The 25,107-nt window shown below is 38.6% G+C and overlaps 2 protein-coding genes across 7 annotated transcripts in view; one reads left to right on the top strand and one right to left on the bottom strand.

Annotated features, from left to right (window-relative positions):
• The window catches only part of SMC6 (structural maintenance of chromosomes 6), a 39,880-nt gene extending 37,621 nt beyond the window's left edge, over window positions 1-2,259 (bottom strand). The window contains exon 1 of one of the 4 annotated variants that reach the window (XM_075750565.1): window positions 2,046-2,259. The gene's annotated coding sequence lies outside the window, so the exon portion shown is untranslated. Of the gene's footprint in view, window positions 1-1,704; window positions 1,871-2,045 lie in introns of those variants that run through there. The other 3 variants (XM_075750564.1, XM_075750562.1, XM_075750563.1) reach the window with 3 other exon arrangements.
• On the top strand, window positions 2,245-23,608 carry GEN1 (GEN1 Holliday junction 5' flap endonuclease). 3 transcript variants are annotated; one of them, XM_075750566.1, is made up of 14 exons: window positions 2,306-2,391; window positions 5,489-5,686; window positions 7,097-7,283; window positions 8,484-8,660; window positions 10,590-10,700; window positions 13,546-13,619; window positions 14,130-14,221; window positions 15,053-15,203; window positions 15,321-15,357; window positions 15,461-15,541; window positions 16,801-16,931; window positions 18,675-18,736; window positions 19,327-19,470; window positions 19,698-23,608. In XM_075750566.1, the coding sequence occupies exons 2-14, from the start codon at window positions 5,526-5,528 to the stop codon at window positions 21,146-21,148; spliced, it is 2,859 nt and encodes a 952-aa protein (XP_075606681.1). In that variant the 5' UTR covers window positions 2,306-2,391; window positions 5,489-5,525; the 3' UTR covers window positions 21,149-23,608. The 3 variants fall into 3 exon arrangements, with proteins under 3 accessions (XP_075606683.1, XP_075606681.1, XP_075606682.1); XM_075750567.1 differs by lacking the exon at window positions 2,306-2,391 and adding an exon at window positions 2,554-2,672; XM_075750568.1 differs by lacking the exon at window positions 5,489-5,686 and having other exon boundaries at window positions 2,245-2,391.
• Window positions 23,609-25,107: the final 1,499 nt, after the last annotated feature.

Raw genomic sequence — 25,107 nt, 5'->3', positions numbered from 1 at the left:
ACAGACCCTGCCAGAAGCTTCCTCCAGCATGGGCTTCCCACAGGGTCACAGCCTCCTTGAGGTGGCTCCACCTGCTCCAGCATGGGGTCCTCCACAGGCTGCAGGGGGTATCTGCTCCAGCGTTAACCTCCATGGGCTGCAGGGGAACAGCCTGCCTCACCATGGTCTTCTCCATGGGCTGCAGGGAAATCTCTGCTCTGGTGCCTGGAGCACCTCCTGCTCCTCCTTCTTCATTGACCTGGGTGCCTACAGAGTTTCTCACATCTTCTTCCTCTGGTTGCAAAAGCTACTGCTCCTTCCTTCTTAACTCTGCTATCCCAGAGGTGCTACCACCATCACTGATGGGCTCAGCCTTGGCCAGCTGCAGGTCCATTTTGGAGCTGGCTGGCATTGGCTCTGTCGGACATGGGGGAAGCTTTTAGCAGCTTCTCACAGAAGCCACCCCTGTAGCCCCTCCACTACCAAACCCTTGCCACACAAACCCAATACAATCACCCTGACATTTTTGACAGAAAAAGTTCCTTTATTTACATTAATTGCTCCCAAAACTCTTGCACCAAGACACCTCTATTTTTCTTCATGAACTTTTAATTGAAAAAATAGCTTATTTCAGCTTCCATGACCACTTACCATGACTGTAACAACAGTTTGGAAATAACTATTCAAGGCAAAGGAAAAGCAGCCCAGTTGACCAGCTAACATCAAAGCATAGGAAAACATGGGCTGCATGCACTGGAAGCAATCTGCACTGATGCCCACCCATGTTCCAACTTAACTAAACTTTCCAGTTTTCATTGCAATGCAGTTCTACAATTTTTTTCCCCTTTCCCTGCCTGGCTGGTTGCAGTTGGCCTCAACAAGAGCAGATAAAACCAACCTACCACCACCAAAACCATTCCACTGGCTTTCTAGCAGCCCTACGTTGGCCTATCGTTTGTGTAAGGTAGGAAGCAGCTGCCACTCAAAACATCTGCTTTAACTACTGTGCACCCAGACCAGCTACAACCCCAGACTGCCTTGTGTCCAGCTAACAAAACAGAGATAGAGAAAAGTCATCACAGCAGATCTATGGTGGGATGAATGCAAAATACGGGAGGAAGCACAGGGTGGGAGAAGAGGAAGAAAAGAGTTATGGACTTCTGCTGATGCATAGCACACTATGTTTGTTTAAACCAACACAAAGATAGTGATAAATTACAAATTAAGTCTAGCAGTTTGTAATAATGAAGGACAGGTATATTCACTACCTGTTGTACTTAAAAGGCGCATGTTTCAGAGGACTGGAATCAGAAGCCTAGCTTCATACACAGCAGAGGAGTGCTGTATATTTTTAAGGGCTATCCGAGCCAGATGTCCCGTGTTGGACTACCTGACTCTGACATTCACAACTTCACTCCAAATATATTCACCGCCAATGCCCAAGAGGTCTATACCATCCCACCCAGACACTGGAAAAGCACTGTCTGACAAACAGCAACACAGAAGGTAGCTCCATCTCCGTTATAAGGAGGGACAAAGGAAAGGGGACAGCAATTCCCCCCCCATTCGCACCTCCAATCCCACGGTTATCTCTTGCTTGGCCCTACAGTTTCTTCGGACGATCTGGAAGGATCTACTCATCCCCCTGAGAAGCAACACCGGTCCCTTCGCGGCGGGAAAGCCCCGGCGGCAGGCGGTCCCCGGTCCTTACCAGCTTCCCCCTGCCTTGGGAGCCCTCGCACCAGGCACAGCGATCATGCCGGGCAGCGGGTGACAACAAACAGCTCCGACTGCTGACATGCCCCCGCAAAGCCATCACCTGCGAAAGCCACCGCGGTGCGGGCAGGATCAGCGCGGCGGGGCGCGGGGCTCCCGGCCCGACCCGGCCCGGTGCTGGCCCTGACACACCGCGCCGCGGCGGGGGCAGACGCTGTCGCTACCCTGCGACCGATCTCCCTTCCTCCCAGCCGCCCCCCGCTCCCAGAGCACAAGCGCGCTCGGCCACGGCAGCGCCGGCCGCCAGGGCCCCCCGCACCCCACACGGGTCAGCCCGCCCCTCATCCTACCTCTCCTCAGCACCGGTGGGGCCGTTAGAACCGCTGCAAGCTCAGGCCCCGGAAAGGTCCCGAGCCCCGCGCGGCACGAAAACCGAACCAAAGAGCGGTGAAGCCACCCGGGAGCGACGGAAGAGCCGCCGCGGGGCGCAGCGCCTGCGCGCTCCCGCCCCCCGCCCCGAAGGGCCGTTTCTGTGCGCCCGCCATTTTCCGGGGGGCGGAGTGGCTGCTGGGGCGGTGCGCGCCTTGCGGGTGACCGTTGGTGCCGCGGAGCGGGCGTGCGGTTGTGGGGTCTTCCCCTTCTCTTCGCTGTGGGGTCTCGGGAGTCGGCGGCTAGGGCTGGGCCTCGAGCCGGGATGTGAGTGTCTGCTAATCCCCCTTCGCTGAGGAGGTGTCGGGGGCCTCAAGGCTCCACGGCCTCGGCTCTGCAGGCGTCCGCCCGCCCCGGGGGAGCGTTGCGGGAGAGGAGGCCCCCAGCCCCAGGTCTGGAGCCAGGGTGTTAGGCCTGCAGCCGTCTTAGCGGGCAGGGAGGGACCTCCAGAAGGCTTTTCGTCTTACAGTGGGTCGGGGAAACTTCTCTTTCCGTCTGATTAACTCGTATCAGGGCGGGAATTTTAGATGCTTGTATTCATCGCGCCTGTGCGTCTGGTTATTTCGCCTCCAGGCAACTTCTCGGTTTAATTTTCATGGGGGGGGGGGGGGGGGGAAGTAAGAGTTTGAGGAAGAATCTGTAAATGCTGAAGCACACCACTGCTCAGGTTTATTGGCAAAACTGTGCCAGGTACTGGGGTATCACAGTAGTGCAGAGAGGGAGTGGGAGAGTTTTGGTTTTTGGGGTTTTTTTGTTTGGTTGGTTTTGGTTTCTTGGTGGTTTTTTTTTTTCTTGTAAAGACCTTTGTGTCAGACAAAGTGTATGCTTGGCGGTCTTTGCAAGTTACCTTGGCAGTAGGTGAAAGCACATCTGCATGAATTAAACTTCAGCATTAAATGTCTTCTGTAGTTATTTTCAAGTAACTGGGTTACTTTTCTGGCAGTGCAAAAAAAAAAAAAAAATTGTAGAGTAGAATATAGTCTTAAAACATGATTTATAAAACATAAAAGCTATATAGCTATAGCAGATATTGGCTCCATGAGAAATTGTGAAGGTTTTGGGTGTGTTTTTTTTAGTTTCTATTTCCTGTCAATGACCTTATAATAGCATGATGTCTTCAATGATTTTTTTTAAGTATATGGAAAAAAACCAGGTTCAGTTCTCCTTTGGAAGCTACCATCTCTCTAAGCAGATTGGAGGCTTGTGATGAACACAGCTCCTCAATAAAATCTGAGACAGGTCACTCCTATTTAAAAGTGTTAAGTCTGTCTGTATACAGGATCCAGATCTAAATATTTCACAGAATAGGCTCAAAAAAGCAAAAACTGGTAGGTCTCACAGACTTTCATAACTCAACCTTAGATATATATTGAATGGGGGTAAGGAAAACCTCTGTCCTCAAATAACAATACTTTAGTAATGGGAAAAAAAAAAAGGTGTGTTTTGGATTGTTTTTTTGTTTTCAATTTTTTATACTTAGTTTTTTCTTTATTACTTGTAATCTTAGGAAATGTTGAGTGTTTGTAGTGTATTTGTCTCTCCTGTTAATTAAGTACCGTATGACATTCTGTAACAATATTTAGAAAATAACTAACACTTTTTTTTTAATTTTATGCAGACTGGCAGGAACTAAAAAATAACATAAAAAGTCATCTCCCTTTTTTTGGTGGGTGTTCTCTTGTTAAACTTCACTGAAGCTGAATATCACACTTGTCTTTTGAGAAGGTCTAGATGCCTTTTGTTACTCTCCCCTGTGCATCAGAGAAATTGATCATCCTGGACTTAAGAAATTAAGCTTTATTTATATTTTAACTCATTTTATGTTCTTGAGGTATAACAACAACAAAAGCAATAATTTGAGCTGAGTGATTGTAATAGTTAAAGAAATGGATTAGAGAAACATGATTTCTGTTGAAAGTAAATCTTAGCATGAGAACTTGATTTAAAAACAACCTGGAATTCATTAGCTGCCTTGTTTTAAAACAATTCTACACCCTACAAAGACAGGCTTGCTGTTCCGACAGACTGCAGTGGTGTTAAATGTGAAAGACTGCTGAATTTAACGTGGCCATGTTCACTAGAGGCCACAAGGTGGTATAGCTCCTCATGTGTCTTAAGCAGATCTCAGAGCACAGGTAGCTAGCTCATCTAGTCATGATTTATTCAAAGGAGGGTTTTATTTTATGTGAGTATACTGTAGTTTCAAAATCAAAAATAAATACAAAATATTCCAGATTTTATTTGATTTTTATCCTCTAATATTGAGGGAGAAGAGGGAAACGTACAGAAATAAGCATGAAGCAAACTTTTTACAATAAGACAGTGCAGGAATAGATTGGTATTGCGAGGGGAAAAGCAGACTGTGTTAGAGGCCTTGTATAGAACTGGCAAGCTATGAAAACAAGAAGAATAATGAAAAAGAAAAGAAGAAAAGGAAGAAGATTAAATCTGGTAATGGGGTAGCATGAAGAATAGAGCTATATAAATGAAGTTAAATAAAAGACAAATATACCACCTAACGCATCTATATTTGCAGCTGGCATTCATTATAGGTAGTGCCAGTTACACAATACCAAAATTAAAACAGTAAAAACATACACATTGGTGTGTTTCTGCAATCACAGTCAGTGTTATAAGTGTTGAAATGTTTGTTGGAAGGGACCTCTGGAGATCATAAATGCTGATTCCCTGCTCAGAGGGCGATTTCCACCGATATTGGATTAAACCAGTAAGACATTATGCTGGCTGGATGTTGAAAATCTCCAGGAATGGAGATTCTGCAACCTCTGGGCAACCAGTGCTGCAGTATCCTCTGCTGTTTTTTTCCTGAAGTCCAGTTTGAATTTCACAAGCCAGAATCTGTGGCTGTTGACCTTTCTTATATCATCTTGGAATATTAAAGAAAGATTGAGTTCTGTCATCATTATAAATATTCCTCAAGTAGCTTTAAGCTACTTCTATTTGAACAGAAGCAATAATCCTACCACTTCAGATCAGGAAGTAATTCCCTCGAGAGGTGTGGTTTTTCCTTTTTTTTAGATAAAGTTTGGATTGTACGTATGTAAGGGACACATGAGACTTGGAAATTAATGATTTTTTTTTTTCCCCATCTTTTTTCCTCTGACTGAGTTTGGTTTTATTTATGTTCAGACTTCTCACAATGAAAATATACAGTCCAAAGAAGGTATTTAGTAATAAAACATTTGTGAACTGGAGTCACTACACAGTCTTGGTTGCAAGTGTTCTTGGTTTGTAAAAGTAAAACTGATAATGACTAAAGATTTATTTTCCAAACCTCATGTTCATAATACGTCATACTTCATGTTATATTCTGAAACTCTTTTATTTTGCTTGGTCTTCACAGCTAAAATCTTCATGCTGACAACAAAGCAGCTATAACAATGGGAGTGACTAACCTGTGGCAAATTCTTGAGCCTGTGAGACAACCTGTCAACTTGAGCAGTCTCAGAGGAAAAACACTTGCTGTTGATTTAAGTCTGTGGGTTTGCGAAGCACAAACCGTTAAAAAGATGATTGGAGTAGTTACAAAGCCACACCTGAGGTATGGTATCCATATAAATTATTGTAGCCAAAAGTCTTGGAGCTGTATAATTTAGGTATGATACTTATTCCAAATGTAAGACTATTTCCAGAATTCATATGACTGTGTTGTTTTGATTTTGTTATGATCACTTATGTGAATTAAATATATTTAAATTATTATTCAGGCTTATGAACAACCTTGAACAATATGGATATTTTTAATAAGTTACATGTTTAAGGGATGAGCACGTATAAGCAACTGTAACTGCAAAGCACTGTTTTCTGCAAATGATGCTGACAAAAATGAAAAAATACACAGATTTTCATAAATGACACGTTGTTGGTTAGCTCAAGAATACTAAGTTACTAGCTGCTGTTAGACATTCGTGTGGCTTCTGTTGAATTCAGCTCATATGAAATATTAGCACTTCTGAGAATAATTTCTTAATGTTATGCTTATGATCCCAGATGGGTAATTAACTGTAAAACTTGATGCATTACCAAAGTTGTTACTTCCCTCTGATAGGATGTTCTGTGTCCAGTGAAATGGAAGCATCGGTCCAGATCTCTTATGCAGTCTTTCCAAAGCAAGACGAAGGAATGAACAGATTTCTACCAACAAAAGAATGTTTTCAGGCAGTTGGAGACTAAATTGTTTTGCTAAGTATTTTAGAGAAACTTACTGCAAGTGATTTAATTTTTTTTTAATCACTTGTGAATATAGAACTAGCCTCAAAAGATCAGCTTATCCTTTTTTACCAATGGCAAATGTACAAAATTAAATCTAGAGTGATCTTCTCATGTAAATCAAAGAGATACGGATGTTTGGTCTACTCCTTTTGAAAGATTGAGCCTGGAATTACTGGACAAAGTATATGCTGTCTGATATTACTGCCCTCAATTTTACTTTTATAAACCAAATAGTGATTATTGCTTCCTTGCAAAATGCCACCTGTCAGTGATGCTGATTTGCATATCAAATAAATTGGCATGGTAATGGTATCTGTGACTAATACCACAGCATTCAGTCACTTCAGAATATGATGTACCTGTACTGATAGATTTGAGATTAAAATTTGATATAAAAGAATCAATGTGGATATGTGTTTGGAAGCAGACTTCAGATATTGAATGGTTTTTATTAAGCCTTTTAAATTTGCTTACATCTTTACACCTAAAAAAAAATCTTTTTTCTCCCTATGTGGTGTTTTCTAGGGAATTTTGTAAAGGTATTACAAGTTCATAGTAAAACAACTTCAGCTGAAGACAGGCATATAGATAAAAGGTTTGTTAGCTTGGAGGTGAGGAAATCCTAAAAGGTGGAGAGAAAGCTAAGATTGTTCCTAGGGTAGGCTGAGGGATATAAGGAAATTGGAAAAAATCAGGCTTTGCTAATTCTGCAGCTTATGGACATCTTTCTTTATTGCAGAAACCTATTTTTTCGGTTCTCTTTCTTAACATCCATGGGAATTAAACTAGTGTTCATCATGGAGGGAGAGGCCCCCAGGTTGAAAGCAGACACGATGAGTAAGAGGAACGAGGTGCGCTATGGACCTTCAAAGAAAGTTGGAGCTGCAAGAACAGGGAGATCTTTATTTAAAACCATTTTAAAAGAGGTAAGTAATTGAGGGCTGTGTTTCAGTATTGTTAATGTGATAGGAAGAAATCTTAACCAAATTAAATACAAGAACTTGAAAGAATTAAGAGTTTTCTACACCACAAATTTCAACAGTGTTTTGAGGGAACACATGCCTTTGAAATTGAGCCTTACAGCATCTGTTAACTGTTGCAGTAGAAGTGGGACAATGTAATTTAGAATAATTTTCTTGTTTGATGTGTTCCTGTGCATGTTATGCTGTAGTGAGCCACAGTCATAATTGAGTGTTTTATTACAGAAATTCAGCTTTCTTGTTCTTTTATAGTGTTAGTATGGATACTTTTTTTTTTCTAGAGCCAGGTATATGTGAAAACAGGAATGTGTTGTGTACCTATGTAAGCTAAGCTAGTGTATTTTTGAAGTGGTACTCAGAACTGTTTTGTAACCTAGATCTATGATTTCGTAAACTAGCCGAATAACTAAGAGGATACATTTGTTGGAAACCCACTGAATTAGGCTATAAGGAAGTCTTGATATAGATGATTGAGACGGCTCTGGTTGCAAAGACCTCCTGTTCAGTAATTTTCTTCATTCATTGTTGCAGATATTTAATGATTTTTGTGGATTCAAAATTTTATGAAATAGAATTTATAGATGCTTATGGCTTCAGTAGATTGAATGTATCAATTCACATTTTATTTTTAAATTCTAAAATAAATTCTTTTTTCTGAAATTTGTAGGAATTATATAGGAGTATATGTATCAGTATGTCTTATACTGTGGTCCAGTTTTACTAGGCCAACAGTACTGTACTTTCATGCTTGATATTCTTGGGGAGTCTGGCAGCTGTTGAAAGATGTCTGTGTTAGCCCAGTGTTACTACTTGAGTAAACAGCGTTGCTTCTCAAAGATAAATATTCCTTTGTTACTCTTCTTCTGAAAACATCTTAAATATCTATTTAAAGATTTTTGTGAAGGAGTAACCATTAATCATGCTGTGCTCAAGTCCTGTAACTGATACTTTGCTCTTAGTTGGATATGTCTTTCGACTGTTACAGTAAACTGTATTTCTCCTGAAGTAGTGCTTGTATTGATGTAGTGTTCTATAGGCAGTGCAACAATAGCAGTTTTTGTATACGCTTGTGTCTGAGAAAACACATAGTAATAAGTGGATCTAATTCAGCATTCAGTCTCTCTTCTTTTGGATTCCTTTTTTTAGTGTCTTGATCTGCTGGAATGTTTAGGTGTCCCTTGGGTTCAAGCAGCTGGGGAAGCAGAGGCAATGTGTGCCTACTTAAATGCAACAGGACGTGTTGATGGCTGCATTACCAATGATGGAGATGTCTTCTTATATGGAGCTCAAACAGTATATAGGAACTTTGCCATGAATGCTAAGGTAATGTACCTCATCCTGTTCTCACCCTCTCTTTAGACTCTTCCCAAAAATGTAAATAGAAAGAAGGGACTTAAAGCATTTACTTAGATATCGAATTCACGCTCTAGTAGTTGGGTTTATTTAGAATAGTGTGCTTAAGACAGGAACATCTTGTTTGATTCCCTGGCAATCTGTCTATTGGAAGTGAGAGCAAAACTACGGAACTGAAGAACATTTATGGTATTATTGTCTGTGTTTGTAGTGTCCCGTGATGTGTAATATAAAGCTAAGTAGCAAACTTTCTTTTTTCTTTTCCTCCTTTACCATGGAGAATTGAAGTAATTGGTTCCTATAAATTTACCATTAGGACATATGGGTGTGGTCAGCCTCTTGGGTCTAATAATCATAGAATACCAGGTTGGAAGGGACCTCAAGGATCGTTTGGTCCAACCTTTCTTGGAAGAAGCTCCATCTAGACAAAAGCACCACCTAGACAAGATGGCCCAGCACTCTATCCAGCTGAATCTGAAAAGTGTCCAATGTTAGGGAATCCACCACTTCCCTGGGGACGTTGTTCCAATGGCTGGTGGTTCTCATTGTGAAAAATTTTCCTTTTGTGTCCAACCAGCATCACCCCAGGAGTAACTTGTACCCATTACCCCTCATCTTCTCCATATGACTCCTTGTAAAAAGGGAGTCTCTATCTTCTTTGTAGCCACCCTTTAAGTACTGGAACATGGTGATGAGATCTCCCTTAAGCCTTCTTTTCTCAAAGCTGAACAAACCCAGTTCTCTCAGTCTTTCCTCATATGCCAGACTTCCCAGTCCTTTGATCATTTTTGTGGCCCTTCTCTGGACCCTCTCCAGCCTGTCCACAACTTTTTGGTATAGTGGGGACCAAAACTGAACACAGTATCCCAGGTGTGGCCTGACAAGCGCTGAGCAGAGTGAGATGACTTCTTTATCTTTGCTGGTGATGCCCTTGTTGATGCAACCCAGCATCTGGTTGGCTTTCTTTGCTGCTGACAGTTCACAGTGTGTGAACTTGCATCATACAGGTTTGTTTTATTATGAATATACTTACTGAATGTGAATAGGGTAGAGATTGTACATCCGTATCATAATCAATTTTTGCAATCATTCAGAAAATCCAAATGAATTTATGACCTTGAGCTGAAGTGTTCATTTGTTAGGAAAGCAATTTTCCAGAACTGGCAAAAAACAACCCTAAATTTACGTAATTTATACTTTCTGTATAAATCAGAAAAAGGAATGTGTGTTTTGTCTGGTGAATCTAACAAGAAAGCAGAGGAAAAATTATATTGGGATTGGAATTTTGAATAATGCTCATCTGAATGACTTGTTGAGAAAATACTGCAGTAATAAGAGAAAATCAATAGAACAAAAACACTATGAACAATTAACTTTTTTTAAAAAATAAAGTTGTTATTCATGTTAATCTTGATTTCGTGTTGTTGTGTTTGAGTCCCTCTACCCTTCAAAGCTTCAGGTGTTCCTTTAGCTTATATCTAATATGCTAGATAGCATTTTAATTATTTTTTTCTTTACCGAAGTAGCACATTAAAATGTTTACATGTATTTTAAAAACTGGAGTTCCTGAGATGACTTAGAGCCACTAGTACTGGATGTTAGTTTTGCCACTTTTTCTACAGGTAGTAAAAATAAAAACATCCCTTGGCTTATTTTAGTTTCTTTCAGCAGTTGATGACCATACTTAAAATTCCAGAACTATATATCCATGCATTACAGTATAAATTGGAATTGCTGCTTATATTTTTTTTTTTTTTTTTTTTTTGCTGTCAGAGCCCTCTTATGGGATAGACCTATTTCCTGCAGGTGTGGGTGAATAGGGGTGGGTAACCAATCACTACTGAATGTGACTCAGGGCAGTTTGTTCCCTGATGTTACAGAAATAAATTTCTCTTGCAGGATCCACTTCTTGACTGTTACACGATGTCCTCTATTAAGGAGAAGCTTGGTTGTGACAGAGAGTCTTTGATTGGGCTAGCTATTCTTCTGGGTTGTGATTATCTTCCAAAGGTAAGCAATACAATTTTTTTTTTATTAGGTAATTATAGTTTATTGTTTTCCAAGACAGTGTATTGAGGGAGACTTCTGCATGCTGAGAAAACTGTATGCAATGCATGATTAGTGAGATTTAGTTGAAGAATATGCTTAGTAAGTTACTGTAAATTTTATTTGTGAAGGCTTAAAAATAATCAAAATGGTTTATGAACATTAATCTTTCAAAACTGCTATGTATTATTCCAGACTTTAATATAATGGAGGTGAAGACAAAAGTTTAGATGTCGATTACTTTGAACAAACACGAGAACAGAGTAGTTTGCCAGGATACTTTGAACCCGTTGGTGTGTAAAGTACATCCCTGGCAGAGTAGTTGTGGAAAATGTGGAAAAAACAGCTTTATGCTGTTTGGAATAGCTAGTAGTGGTAGTTTTGAACTGTAGCTGTTAGTAATGCCAGTTCTGGATGCAGTTTGGAGATATCCCCTTTTAGTTCTATCATTTGTAAATACATAATTTATGAAGAAGTAGGAGTCACCTGTTTGAAAGCTTGCCTAATGAATGAAGTGAGAGGGATCTCACTCATTATTACTTTACTGTTTGTTTTTTTATTTTATGTAAGCTCTTCAATTTTTTTGGAGACACTGAACAGAAGCTGTTGTAGTGGCTATTTGAAAGGGAAGGGAAGCGGGATGAAACTTGATTTCCGTACAGTTCATCATACAGTGACTTCAGGCAACAGTAGTTCCCATTCAGGTTTGCAATGGATGTCTAGTTAGTCTTAAATTATTGTGTTCCAAATTAATAAAACAGTCCTTCTAAACAACTGATACTGCTGAAAGAGCAAATAGCTCTCTTTTATTTTTTCCTGAAGGACTTGCTTCTGTTATAGGAATCTTTAAATAGTTGGGGTTTTTTAATTATTATTATTGTTATTACTACTATTACTACAAAATAAATATAGAAACAGAGAGGGAGTTAAAAAAAAAATAAAGTGGCTAATCAGTGGTTAGGAACTGATGCTGGATTCTTGCATAGTCCTAAAGTGACATGATTATATAAAGCCAGGTAGGTCTTTTGAGTTACTGCAGTCCAGTGAAGTGAATGAAGAGAGGAACTTCTAAGGAAAGCCAAATTACAGGAGTGCATTGGGAATGGGGATTGGCAGAACAGATAATGAGAATACCATTCTATAATTGCACTTACTTTGTTGAGTGTATATCAAAATGATGCTTTCCTTGCAGAAGCTGAATATCTGACACTATGCCTGAGTGTCTGGCTGCAGTCCAGTGACAACTTCTAATTGGTTTTGAATGCACATTTATTTTCATATGGCTGCTTATATTCAGTTCAGCTATTACAGCTGAATAAAAACAAGCTACAGACTTATTTGTAATAATGCTGTAGAAAGTACGCTCAATACAACCTTTATATTCAACTGTACTGATTCTTGGCAAAATAGAGTAAGGATTGAAAGAGGAACTGGAAAATCAGTATGTGTGTTTTAAATCATAGAAGAGTTTGGGTCGGAAGGGACCTTTGAAGGTCATCTAGTCTAACCCCCCTGCAACAAGCAGGGACATTTTCAGCTAGATCAGGTTGCTCAGAGCCCCATCCAACCAGACCGTGAATGTTTCCAGGGATGAGGCATCTACCACCTCTCTGGACAACCTGTTCCAGTGTTTTACCCATCCTCATTGTAAAAAAATTATTCCTTATACGTAGTCTGAATCTACCCTCTTTTACTTTAAAACCATTACTCCTTGTCCCTGGCCCTGCTAAAAAGTACATCCCCATCTTTCTTATAAGCCCTCAATACTTACAAGTATTGAAAGGCCACAATAAGATCTCCCCAGAACCTTTTCTTCTTCAGGCTGAACAACTCCAACTCCCTTAGCTTTTCCTCATGGGAGAGGTGTTCTGTCCCTCTGATCATTTTTGTGACCCTCCTCTGGTAGTTTTTAATCATCTGGCTTTCACTCTTTAGTATGTCTAGAGGTTACTACGCAGGTCTGGATCTCGGTCCATGAGCTAGGTTCCAGAAAAGGAACCTCCAAGGTCAGGTTGGATGGTGCTATTCTAAGAAAATATTTGCTATTCCTATCCCCCTGTTATCAATAGTGGTAGTCCCTTTTCCTATAAAGGACATACATACTACAGATGTAATAATGGAGTAAATATCAAAGTCAAGCAATTATTGAAAGGGAGGGGAGGAATTCTTTGGATTTATGGTTTTACTGGTTTTTTAAATTTATTTTTCAGACAATGCTCTTGCACTTTGCTTTGTCACCTCAGAATTGATATTGCATAAGTGCTTGAGGTCTTCAAATATTAAAAATTGTTTCTATTGCCATAAAGCATATCTTTCCTGTGAGTAAAAGCTTTTTGCTAGGTTTCTTTTATCTCTTAAGTTCAGGCTTTTGACTCTAAAATCCAAAAGATCTGTCTTTGTCTTGTCTTTCCAAGACAATTCCAAAAAGTTGCAGCTCTCTCACAGTTAGCTGGCAAGAATGTTAGCAGTATTTTATATTGGTGTCCTGTTACAGATAGTAAGAAGGAAAACCAAACAAACAAAACCTCTTTTCCTATTGTTTTCTGTTACCTTTTTTCTCTACGTTGTTTTATCTGAGTTGCTATTGAGCATAAGAACATTTAACGCAGCTTGTGTTTTACACTTGTAGTACGGCTGTAATCTGTCACCTTTTCTGACTTTAGAACTTGATCAAAAATTATTTTTCTCAATTTACTCTCAGCATTTGGGACCATTTTTGTCAGTTCTTTACATAGTTATGAAAGCAGTTTTTATGAAAATCTGAGTATTTTCTGTTTGTCATTAAGGTTTCATATTTCTGTGTCAATAGGGCGTTCCAGGAGTTGGGAAAGAACAAGCTTTAAAGTTAATTGAGACTTTACGAGGTGAAAACTTATTGCAAAGGTAAAGTGAAAATTTATGTTGTATGCTGAAGTACTTTGATTTTTTTTTCAAAGACTTGCTGGTACGTACTTGAACTCTAAGACAATGTTTGTAATACTTTAATTTGGGAGAGGGGACATTACCACATTCCTTACTTTATATTTGCTAAGTGAATTATGTGTTTTGCTAGGCAAGCTTCTTACTGTTTTAAACATTAGCTGGCTCCTAGCTCTTGAGTTAGCAGATGTTTGTTGATATATTGGAAAGGAAGTCTGATAAGAGACTCTTGCTTATTGTTAATTGGGTTGTGGATCAGGACATGAGATAGAAAGCATTTGCTATGTTTGTTATAATAATGTGTATGTCAATATTAGAAATGCAACAATCATATAATGTACTTTTAAAAAATTATTTCATAAATTAGAAAACTCTTGGATAGGTGCTTGAGAAGTATAAAGGGAGTATTTTTCAATGTTTTATTTTAAATATAAAAGGTAAAAATATTTCTTAATCCTTTTAATATCCTTTTAGGTTTGAGCAATGGAAAGAACAATTTCAGTATGATAATAATCCACCTGTGGTTGTTAAAAGGGTAATTCACTGTTCTGAGTGCCATCATCCAGGTCAGTATGAAAAGCACTGAATTTTCTTTTTAGCCTAATCATTTGTTTACTTTTTGTTCTTGGTGTGTGGGCTGGGGTAGTGAGTTTTTTTATTTGGTTGCATTTGGGGGGCTTTTATGACTAGCATTGAAAACTGCATTTCTTGTTATTCAGATTCTGGGCTGTCTTCATATTTTCAGTATTGTGTATATGTATCTTTTATATAAATATTTTTGAGGCTGGGAACTACCTTTCTTCAAATGTGAAACTAGTTGATAGCAGATGGAATGTTATCACAGTGCTGTTGTGTGATCCCAGATATTTGTCTTTTTAACATTATCAGAAAAGAAAGTATGCTATACTGGCAAGCAACTATTTCTTTAGTTGCTTGGCTTAGTCCTGCATCAAGAGGACCGAATCCATTAGTATTACTGGGTTTTGCTGCAGTGTTTCCTTAAAAAGAAATTAGTCCTAAGGAATCTCATTTTGGTAGCGTCTTTGATCAGTGAACTCAAACCAATAACTTGGAGAAGGAAAAGCTTGTTTCAAATGTGTTACTTACATATGTTTGCCAGGTTTTCACAGACGACTGCTGTAGTTTTTGCGTAATAAAGTTTCCAGCATAATGTCTGAAACTGTTGGGGAAAAAGTCTTCCAGAAAAGTGAAAGCTTGCTTTTATTTGTCAGTTTTCACTGTAGATTTATAAATACAGCTAATGCACTCAGATCTGCTTACAGCTACTTTCATGTCAGATTCCTATGTTCTGAGCTTCGTGTTTGTAGTATTAGCTTTGTATATTTGGAGATTTTGGGAAACTTTTCTTCTCACACTTTGTGCATCTCCTTCTGTAGGATCTTTCAAGGACCATGAGCGTAGTGGATGTAAATTCTGTGAAAGCACTAAATACTGCAAACCCAATGACTCCAAATACTGTTGCCCTTGTGAATGGCATCAGTTAGAGCGAGCGAAACAAGCAAGCGCAGTGGAGGACAATATCAGAAAGTAGGAATGTCTTGAAAGTTGAACTGCTTTTCCCTGCGTTCATGTGCAGGGTGAGCGTTTAAATTCTGCATTTTTCCCAGTTGTATTCAGTTCCTAACACATTTGTTTTGCCTGCAGAAAAGCTAACAGTTGTGAGGGCTTTCCATTCCCTGAGGTAACAAACAAGCCTAATTAAAGATTAATTTCTTTAATCAATTAATTGAAACTTCAGTTTTCTGCCCTTTCTTAAACTGCCTTGTTTTTGTTTTTATCTCAAGGTTATCCAGGAGTTTCTTGTAAACAAGAATAAATTGATCAAGATAAAGGAATGTCAAAGGCCAAATTTATTGTCCTTTCAGGTATATAACAAAATACTGGATATTCAGGTTTTTGTTTATTAGTGAGGAAGGCATCTGTGATAATTTTGATCTTTACTGGTAATTTTACTGGAAATAAGAATTAAAGAATCTTGCTACAACTTCTTAAAATACTTACTTTTTTTGAAAGCCTGAAACTGAAGACTTTGAAAAAAAAAATAATCAGTTGATGTAAATAAGTATGTAGAAAAGTGGAAGAAAGAGAACTCAGAAAAAGGTCACTTGCCGTTGTTTTGTTTTTCACTGTCCAGTATTACCAGATGGGGGTTGCTGAGTGCTGCATTATCTATGTAGTGTATAAAGTACTGTATGGTTATATGGCATAATATATGCTTCAGTGATGTTATCTTTTTTGTTTTCATCCACCTTTCATAAAGGTATTAACAGATAACAGCTCTTGTTTTTACTTGTACTTGTTTCATCATCGTACTGGCACGGTAACTTGGGTATTACAGCAAGTCATGATTGTGGACTTCTTTTTTTTAACATTAAACTTCCTTTGCAATGATATTTTTGGTATCAAGGTAACAGCTTCTGTGTAACAGAACATAACATTTTATTCTGAATGTTGCATATTTTTCCATAAAAACCAATAGCAGGCTTGTATTTAGCACAATACTACCAGCTTTCAAGTTCAGAGGCCCTTTAATTCAAAGTGCACAAAGCTCAAAAGTGGTCTAGCTTATTCTTCTGTCCAAGGATAAATATCTTGTGAAGCTTTTTTTCTGGAGGGGGGAGGGGCATGAGATTAATATATGCATGTTAGGATTGTTTTCTAAGAATTATTTGTATTTGTTTTTTATTGGTGAAAGCAGATCTCTTATGGTGTTTCATTTTCTGGGATTGATGACAGTGTGTGAATTATGTATAGCATAACAGACTGCTGTTAAGCAATGTAGCTTTAATGAAAATCCATATTCATCCTTCTCATGTGCAAAATTCGGAATTTGCGCAGCTCTTTGTGTAGCTGATCTGAATCTGACAAGGTGTTTAGCAACTGTCTTATCCCTGCTGCTGCCCTACATACTTATTCCTTTGGCTTGTTATTGACAGCTGCTGAATCTGCCCTTTTATGGATTACTGTTCCCTCCCTTGGCAGTGAGATATCGTTGGGCATTATAAAAGCTTTCTAGATATTTTAAGTATTTAGTCCTGTGTCCCTACTACATAGCTGTCTAAGCATGATCTCTAACAGAATAAGAAAGTTTTAAAGTTTGGGGTGGTTTTTTTTACACTAACAGATATTTGCTTCTGAGAAGATGGAATGGACCAAACATTATGCTTGTAAGAAACTGTTAGCACTATTGACACGTTACGATATGATCCAGAGAAAATCTGGACGCATTGATTCAAAACAACTGCAGGCTATACGGTAATGTAGCTTGATTTCTTGAACTTAATGTATTTACTTCTGTTGCTGGATGAAAATCATGGGGCTTTTTTCCTTTTTTACGGAAATATGTTTTCTTCCATCTCTGTTCCAAGCTTTGTGCTCATTGTGAATAGAGGTAAAAATTCAGATCAGCGCACCAATTCTTATACTACTGCTGCACAAGCTAATACATATAGTAGTTTCCTTTCTTTCTCCCTGACAATGCCTGCTTTTTCCTATGCTTATTTTCAATTCTGTTTCCTTGGATCTGCATGTGAGATTGAGCATTACAGGTTTGATCCTCTGCTCAGGTTCTTAGCAGAAGTTTAATTGTCTTCTGTGATTCAAAATAAGAGCCTAGGCTTAGAAATGAGCATCTGCAGGTTCAGTCATGGTCTCTGATTTCATATCAGACCTGTCAACTGTTGTTGTACAATGTGTCTGATGAAATCATTGGCTTACGGTTCTATTCTGCTACCCTTTTTCTCCTCAAAACAACATTTTCATTTAGGAATATAAAAATGGCCAAATATCCTGTTACTAAGAATGGATATGTAGGGGAAAAAAACCAAGATAAGCATGTAACTACTTTCCCCTAGAATATTTTTTTCCACCATTCAGGTTTCTGTTACTGAGGGGTTTTCTGAGCCAGAATTACTACCTTCTTATTCTATCAGCTTTTGATGTATTTTTTTTAATGATCTAACCTTTTCTTAAACTTATGTAAACTTTTAGAATCTACAGTGTCTGTTTGCAAATCTGAAATTAACTTCACTGTGTGAAGGGAGTAACATAAAACTTTAGTATCTGACGGTTTCATTTCCCAAATGAAACACAAATTCTGCCCCCAAATTCTTGTATTGCAAGAAGGTTAGTAGTTTTTCCATGTTCCTTCATGCTGTTCAAGATTTTATAGACCTTTATTTTGGGAGACAGAAGGACAGTCCGTAGCAATGTGATGGTATCTCTTCTGGGTTTATGTGTCGTAGTCTGTTTAATTATTACTTGCAGAGAAGCCATTCTATTCAGTGTTATCTTTCAAAAGAGTGGAGAGACTGGTTGGGGACTGCTTTTTAAACAGGTTGGCTAGATAAATTACCAGCATTTTACCTTGATGAATAAGTTAATTGACATCCTCTGTTTGTAACACTTTCTAGTGTTTCAAGAGTTTAAAAGACAGATCCTGCATACGCTGGATTTCTTTTGTTTAAAACCACAGTAATGATTCAGCAGGATCCTCTTCACATTTAGGAACTTATTAAACTGGAGTATAGATAATGTTTTTAGAAAAATCTCATAAAGACTGACTGTCCCTGCTGAGTTCACTTTTTATCTTCCTTCATGCTCTCATGCAAAAGATACAAGTGACGCTGTCTGGTCATTCAGAAGATTACTGTCTATGGCAACAACCTTCTCTGCGGCACAGTCAAAGATATCAAACTGATGTTTGTAGGAGCCTGCGTTATGGTTGTCTGTTACAGAATAGCTGTTTGATTTCTTGTTACGCTCCTCTGAGCAATATCATTAAAAAAGAAAAAAAAAGTTTCAGTATTCAAATCTAGACCCAAAATTTTAGTGTAGAACTTATAAAGACAAGTAGTGTATTTTTAAAAGGTGTGTTAATTTCACTATTAGAAGAGTATTTTTTCCTCTGAGTCATTACAAATTAGAGTATTGAAATATTTTTAGATAACTTGGGTTTTCAAACAAAATCATTTAATGGGCTGCTTTATGTTCTTACAGGATAGTCAAGACACGTGTTAAAAATGGAATTCCTTGTTTTGAAATTGAGTGGCAAAAACCAGGTTGGTCTAGTTTCTATGTACATTATGGAACAAAACAGTTCGTAGGAAAATAGGAAAGTATACTTTAAAGAGGAAAAGTTTGACAACATTGTGAGGAAATGAAATGTGGGTGAGATTGGAAACTGTTCCCTGAAAACAATAGGAAATCCACATCAAATGTCACATACCCTGAAAGTAAAAGCAGTGGGGTGGCTTTTGTTTGTTATTAAAAATGTCATCTACCTAGAACGCCAGGGACTCGATCTTCAGGTACTTTTTCTGGTACATGTTAATAAGACCTGGACTCTGTATTTTATATCTTATTTCACTGTATACCTGAAACTGTGACTGTTCACTAGCTAAAAATTTTTCTATGCTGACAGACTTCTACCTTTAGTGTGCCTGTTTGTGCCAGGAGATTGGCAGAAAGAAAAAGACTTGTAGCTAAATCTCAAACATGGTACTATTGACGTTTTTACATACCTTCTTTGTACTCAGATAAATTTTTTGTTGTTTTTCTTATTTCCTACTTTGGAATGTGTCTATATACATGTCTAGTGTACATTCATTGATGTTTTGGTTTTGTGGGGGTTTTGTGGGGTATTTTTAAGAACATTATGTTGATGCAGACGACGAGCCTGCGGAGTTGTTTGTAGTCACAGTAGAAGAGGAGTCTTTGTTTCGGGCTGCTTATCCCCATGTTGTTACCCTTTATCAAGTGGAAAAGTCAGAAGTTCTGAAGAAGAAACAGAAAAGTAAGTCCAAAAGCTTATTTCTTATGAACTTACGGGTCTTGCCAGAATACACAAAGCACAAGCAACAAGTATGTTTTCCACTGTTGAGCAATATCATGTTTTTTCAAGATCAAGGCATGATATATTATAGGAACTGTGCTTTTATCTTACCATTTTATACTTTCGCACTAGGAAATCTGAACTGTGGTTAATATGCCATTTAGATATGCCCTTTTATTTTTTTTCAGACAGAAAAGATAGACCAAAAGAAAAGGAATTGCCAAATGTTTATGATGAAGTTAGCAATCTTCTGTCTCAAATGAATTTAAAATCTACATGTGGAGTTCTTCCTGTGCAAAACTCCATGTCAGATATAAAAACTCCCCCAGGAGACCAGATACACCTGAGAAGTACTGAATCAAAAGATCTAGCATTAGCTGCAGCTTCCTGCGTAACTGTTCAAATGCCAGCATCAACAACTGCTCTTCCTCCAACTACATCGCTTTACTCGCTCTTACAGAGTACATTGGCTGACTCACCTGTATTGCCAGCACAATTTACTAAAGATTCAGGGATATCGTCCTCTTCCTCTGTAACAGCTGGTCTACAGCTGAGCAGTATGGAAGGAACCTTCTCCAGCGCTTCACCAGCCCACGGGGATGATATTCATGATCCAGCAGCTGACTTTACATACATAAAACATTCTCATCCACTAGGTGATGAAACAGTGAGAAATAGCTCAGAATATTCTGATGCTATGCAGTCTGATCAACATCATTCTGATAGTGCGGATGATTTGGTTTCAGATGATGCCATGGGACAAATTCAGAAGTGGTCTTTAAGTGCGCAAATGCTTAAGACGACTACCGTTCCATCAAAGCCTTTGTCATCTGAAGATGTAGTGCAACTGGAGTCTTTGAAATGTTTTAAACAAACAGAAGAAACATTGAATCATTATGAAGATGATGTCTCTTCCTCATGTCAGTTAAATAAACTAGTTCAGGAAAGTAAAAATATGCTATCAGAAAACTATTCAAGGGAATCCAGTGTACACATTTATCAATATCAGTACAAAAAAGCTGGCAGCCTGGCTGAAACGATGCAAAAAGACTGTAATATAAGCAGTTCAACATTTCTAGCCCGCAGTGGGCAAACAAAACAGATGCTGCATCCTGAGTGTGAAATGCTTCCAGTCTCTCAGAAGTCACCAGATGTTGTAACTAGCTGTTGCGTTAAAAAAGCTTATACTCAAACTACTTGGAAAACTTCTTCTATAAAGAGTGTGTGTCAGAACAGATGTTCTTCTAGTGAAGACAGTGATGATGATAACATGAATAAAAATTTGGTTTATGAGCAGCAGCAAAGTCAACTGAACCCTGGTCAGTTTAAAGAATGTTTCACAAAGGAAGGGAGTGATGCCGTTACGAGCAAAAGAACAAACAGTGACTCAGCTCTTTCAATTAAAGGGAAGAAGAAAAAGACCAATTTAAAAAAAGCTGGTAATAGTTTGTCATTGCAAGTATCTCCAGAACCATCCTCTGTAGGGGAAGTTAATTATTTCCAAAGTCCGGAGCAACCATTTGAGAGGTCAGGTTCTGGTCCCACGCAGCAAGCCAAAACTGCTGTTCTGACTTACGCATGGGCAGACAGTCCCCTTCCCCTGTCTGAAAGACTAAAAGGAAGAATCAAAATCAATTAGATTATCCATAAAATAGATTATAATAACAATTAACTCTGAATCTTCAGCTGTTAGAGTTCTTTCTCAAAGTTTCTGCAGAGTGCTCTGTCAATGTTAAGTGGATGCAGTTTTGATGAATAAGTAGTGCTCTGAAATACTGCATACGGGTGCTAAATTTTGAAACAAAAATGTTAGCAAAAGTACTAAATAGCTGATTATAGGCAAGTGCTCATTATTCTGGACTTGATTACATTCTGAACTTGATATGTAAGCATCAGGATATAGTATAAAAGGGAGCAGGGGGGTTAATTGATGAAATAAGAAAAGTTTTCCCCTAGCCAGTTGTGAGGATTTTGTGTACGGCTATTAGTCTTTCTGGTTGTAAAACCAGACTTACTAAAATAGTGTGTGCACTGCTATCTGATATTCTTAATAAGACAAAGTGATACAGTTCTTTCCAACTGAAATTTTCCATTCTGCTCCACTAACTTAATTTTGCTAGTTTTAAAATGGGTTTTCAAATCCTGGGATGCTGGTTGTGTTGATTATCTCTGAAGGACCAGATAGAGACACACAGCAGATGTACCTTGCAGGGTAGCTAAATTTGTATCTGCCATGCCCTATAATAAACTATTCTTTGAGTCTGTCCATCTTCTGAATAATGGAATAAGCCATGTAAGGGTATTTTGGTTTTGTAGCTGTCATATCTAATATATAAGGACATTTGATGACTGTTTTAATCAAACATTTATAGTTTGGGGCATTTTTTTCTTAAGATGATGAAATCCTATCTAACACTCACTTCTACTTATAATAGAATGAAGATTAAGTTACAGAAAATCTAATGATGATATTGCAAATTCTTTAATATCATGTAAATGTTTGTTTCTAAAGGGGAAACTTGAATACAATTGCTTTTTTGAAGCTGTTCTTTGTACCTCTTTAATGTAGAAGCAATCTCTGTTCATATACAAAAAAAGAGTTCTCTTCAACTGCTTATTATAAAATGCCTCCTTGCCTGCATTTAGGTATTCATAACTTTTTCTATGGACCAACCAGAAGGAGGGCCACTCTTACAAGACAGAAAGTTAACAACAGGAATTTAGAATATCCATGCCTTAATGAAAATGTCAGTTCTTTCTTCATAAAGGCCAAGGCTTTAAAAGTTAAGCAGCTAAATTCCAGATGTCTTTAAGGAAGAAATAGGTAGCCTATAGATAATACAGTCTGTAATTAGCCCAAATGGTAGTTTCTTATTTTCCTCTGTGGGCAGATCTAGAAAGTTTGTTTATAGTTGATACTCCAAATGAGAAATGTGTTACGAAAATGAGCAAAAAATCCAAAATATTGGAAACTTATTTTCAGTTCTGAAGATGGTCTCCTCTCTTCTGGAATCTGAAGCACCTGGCTGATGTGAGAGGGTAGCTGGAAGAAGATAATTGCTAAGGAGAGTAGCAGCCACCTGGGAGAGATTCCCATGAGAGATTCTGTATGCAGTGCTCAGTAATGGAGAGATCAGACCATTTTTTGTGGAAAAACATTGTTATTGATTATGTATGATTCTTTTCCTTGCTGCTGATTTTGAATACTGAAAGTTGGAATCAAGAGTTTGAGTTTTCTTTAATAAAAATGCCAACATCATGTGAATGACCTCACTTTTGTTCCCTCCCGGTGTATGGGAACGCGCTGTTTTGTTGGAGGGCTCTTACCATTTCACCCACAGTGTGTGGGTTTCTGTGGTTTAGGGTTTTATTTAGCATTGGGGGGCAAGAGCTGTTTTTGGAGGCATTTTTGTTTGTTTTCCAAATCTGGCTGGGATGACTGCTTTAATGGTTGATTTGCGGAAAATACTGTGCCAGAATTATGACAAGTTCGTGTGTTGTAGCTGATAGAGACCGGAAAGGAGATACAAGATTAGTATCTTAAATAGAACTGCAGAGGGCGAAAAAAAGAGTCTATGTTGCTAATTATCACTACAAAATAATCTGGTTTCATAAGTTCAGTTCAAGCATGAAAAGCAGAAAAATTTCAATTTTTTTCATTTGCAATGCATCTCAATTTGTGCAAGTTTTCTGCCACTACTTTAGAAGCAGCAATAGATGAGAAAACAACTGTATAGGATGCCCGCTCTCCTGTAGGCTATAGCTGCTCAGTACAGCAAATAAGAACATTTATCATTGGGGATGACTGGTGCATGAATTAAACTTGTGATTCATTACAGAAGGGAAATTACAGGTTTTTTTAAAATGTTTTGATTTTTCATCTTTATGTAATTTTCTCAATCTAAGGATTAGGGATGATTTTTCTTGTTTGGAACTGTTTTGACTGTACCAAAGCTGACTGCTTTGCAGCCTCTCACACTTGTGAAGATGATGTTTAAATAAATTGAGTCGCTGTAACAGATAACTGTCTCTTGTAGGAAATGTTCCTACAAGATTATGTTAAACTGACTGTAGGTATAAAGGAATATGATGCATCAGCCTGATGACCCTGAATGTATTTTTATTTATCATCTGTCCTGGTCAGCCCCAACAGGCTCTAGCAGGGTGTTTCATCGAAAGTAATAAACTGTACCAGCTGTGAGGATGGGGCGAGTAAAGGGTGCATTCTTGTCCTGGTTTAGCCCCGGCCAGCACCTAAGCACCACACAGCTGCTTGCTCACTCCCCCCTGGTGGGATGGGGGAGAGAATCAGAAGAGGGAAAGTGAGAAAACTCATGGGCTGAGATAAAGACAGTTTAATAGGTAAAGCAAAAGCCACACACGCAAGCAAAGCAAAACAAGGAATTCGTTCACCACTGCCCATGGGCAGGCAGGTGTTCAGCCATCTCCAGGAAAGCAGGGCTCCATCACGCATAACGGTGACTTGGGAAGACAAACACCATCACTCCAAATGTCTCCCCCTCTTCTCCTTCCCCCAGCTCTATATGCTGAGCATGACGTCATATGGTTGGAATACCCCTTTGGTCAGCTGGGGTCAGCTGTCCCAGCTGTGTCCCCTCCCAACTCCTTGTGCACCCCCAGCCTACTCGCTGGTGGGGTGGTGTGAGGAGCAGAAAAGGCCTTGGCTCTGTGTAAGCACTGCTCAGCAGTAACAAAAACATCTCTGTGATAAATACATCCCTGTGTTATCAACGCTGTTTCCAACACAACATAGCACTGTATGAGCTACTATGAAGAAAATTAACTCTAGCTAAGCTGAAATAAGGACAGTTCAGCGACTTTTCTGAAGGTTTTTCTGTACAACTGCTGTACCAGCCTGAGTGCTTTCCCTGGTCCGTCACTCCTGATGTTGGCATCCCTCTAGCTTGAATGATTCCTGCAGAGATGCAGGGCAGATAGGTTCTGTCTTAGCAGTATAAATGCTGTTACTTCTACTTGTAAACAGTATTAAACATCTACTTAGATGTGAGTTTATTTAGCGTAGCTTAACAGAGGGAAACACTTATATGGCATTCCTTGTAATTGTAACTCAGTAGTTGAGATCCATGGGGAATTAACCAGAAAGGAAAATAAATGCTGTTTGTATGGGATATGTATGTAGTCACAAAAAATATAATGTGAAAACCAAACCCCACCCCTTAATTTCTATATATCCCACTGTCAAGCTACACATTTTCTTACCTTTTTCATTGGAAGATATTTCTGAAATACTTACTAGCATGTGCAAACAAAAGGAAAAATTCATTTTCATTGCATTTACTAATTTCTACTTTATTGATAGCATCGATGAACTTGATAAATCTTTTGCTAGTTAACAGAGAAATTCCCTAATTTGAGAAAGGAGTTATTTAACTTTGGAGCTTTGCACAGGCTGGGCTCTGTGCTCTTATGTCAAGAAAGAAACTTGGAAAATATAGTGGTGAGAGAGATGAATGGCAGCTGTTACTTGAGACAAGAGAAAGTCTTTTCATGTCTAAAAAGGTGTCAGACCCTGCCGTACTATATCAGCAGATAAAAGGAAACTGCGGTTAGAATATT

Source organism: Balearica regulorum, chromosome 3 (assembly GCF_011004875.1).
Source record: "Balearica regulorum gibbericeps isolate bBalReg1 chromosome 3, bBalReg1.pri, whole genome shotgun sequence".
Lineage (NCBI taxonomy): Eukaryota > Metazoa > Chordata > Aves > Gruiformes > Gruidae > Balearica > Balearica regulorum.
Note: the sequence above shows the minus strand (reverse complement) of the source record. Positions and strands in the feature narration are given on the sequence as shown.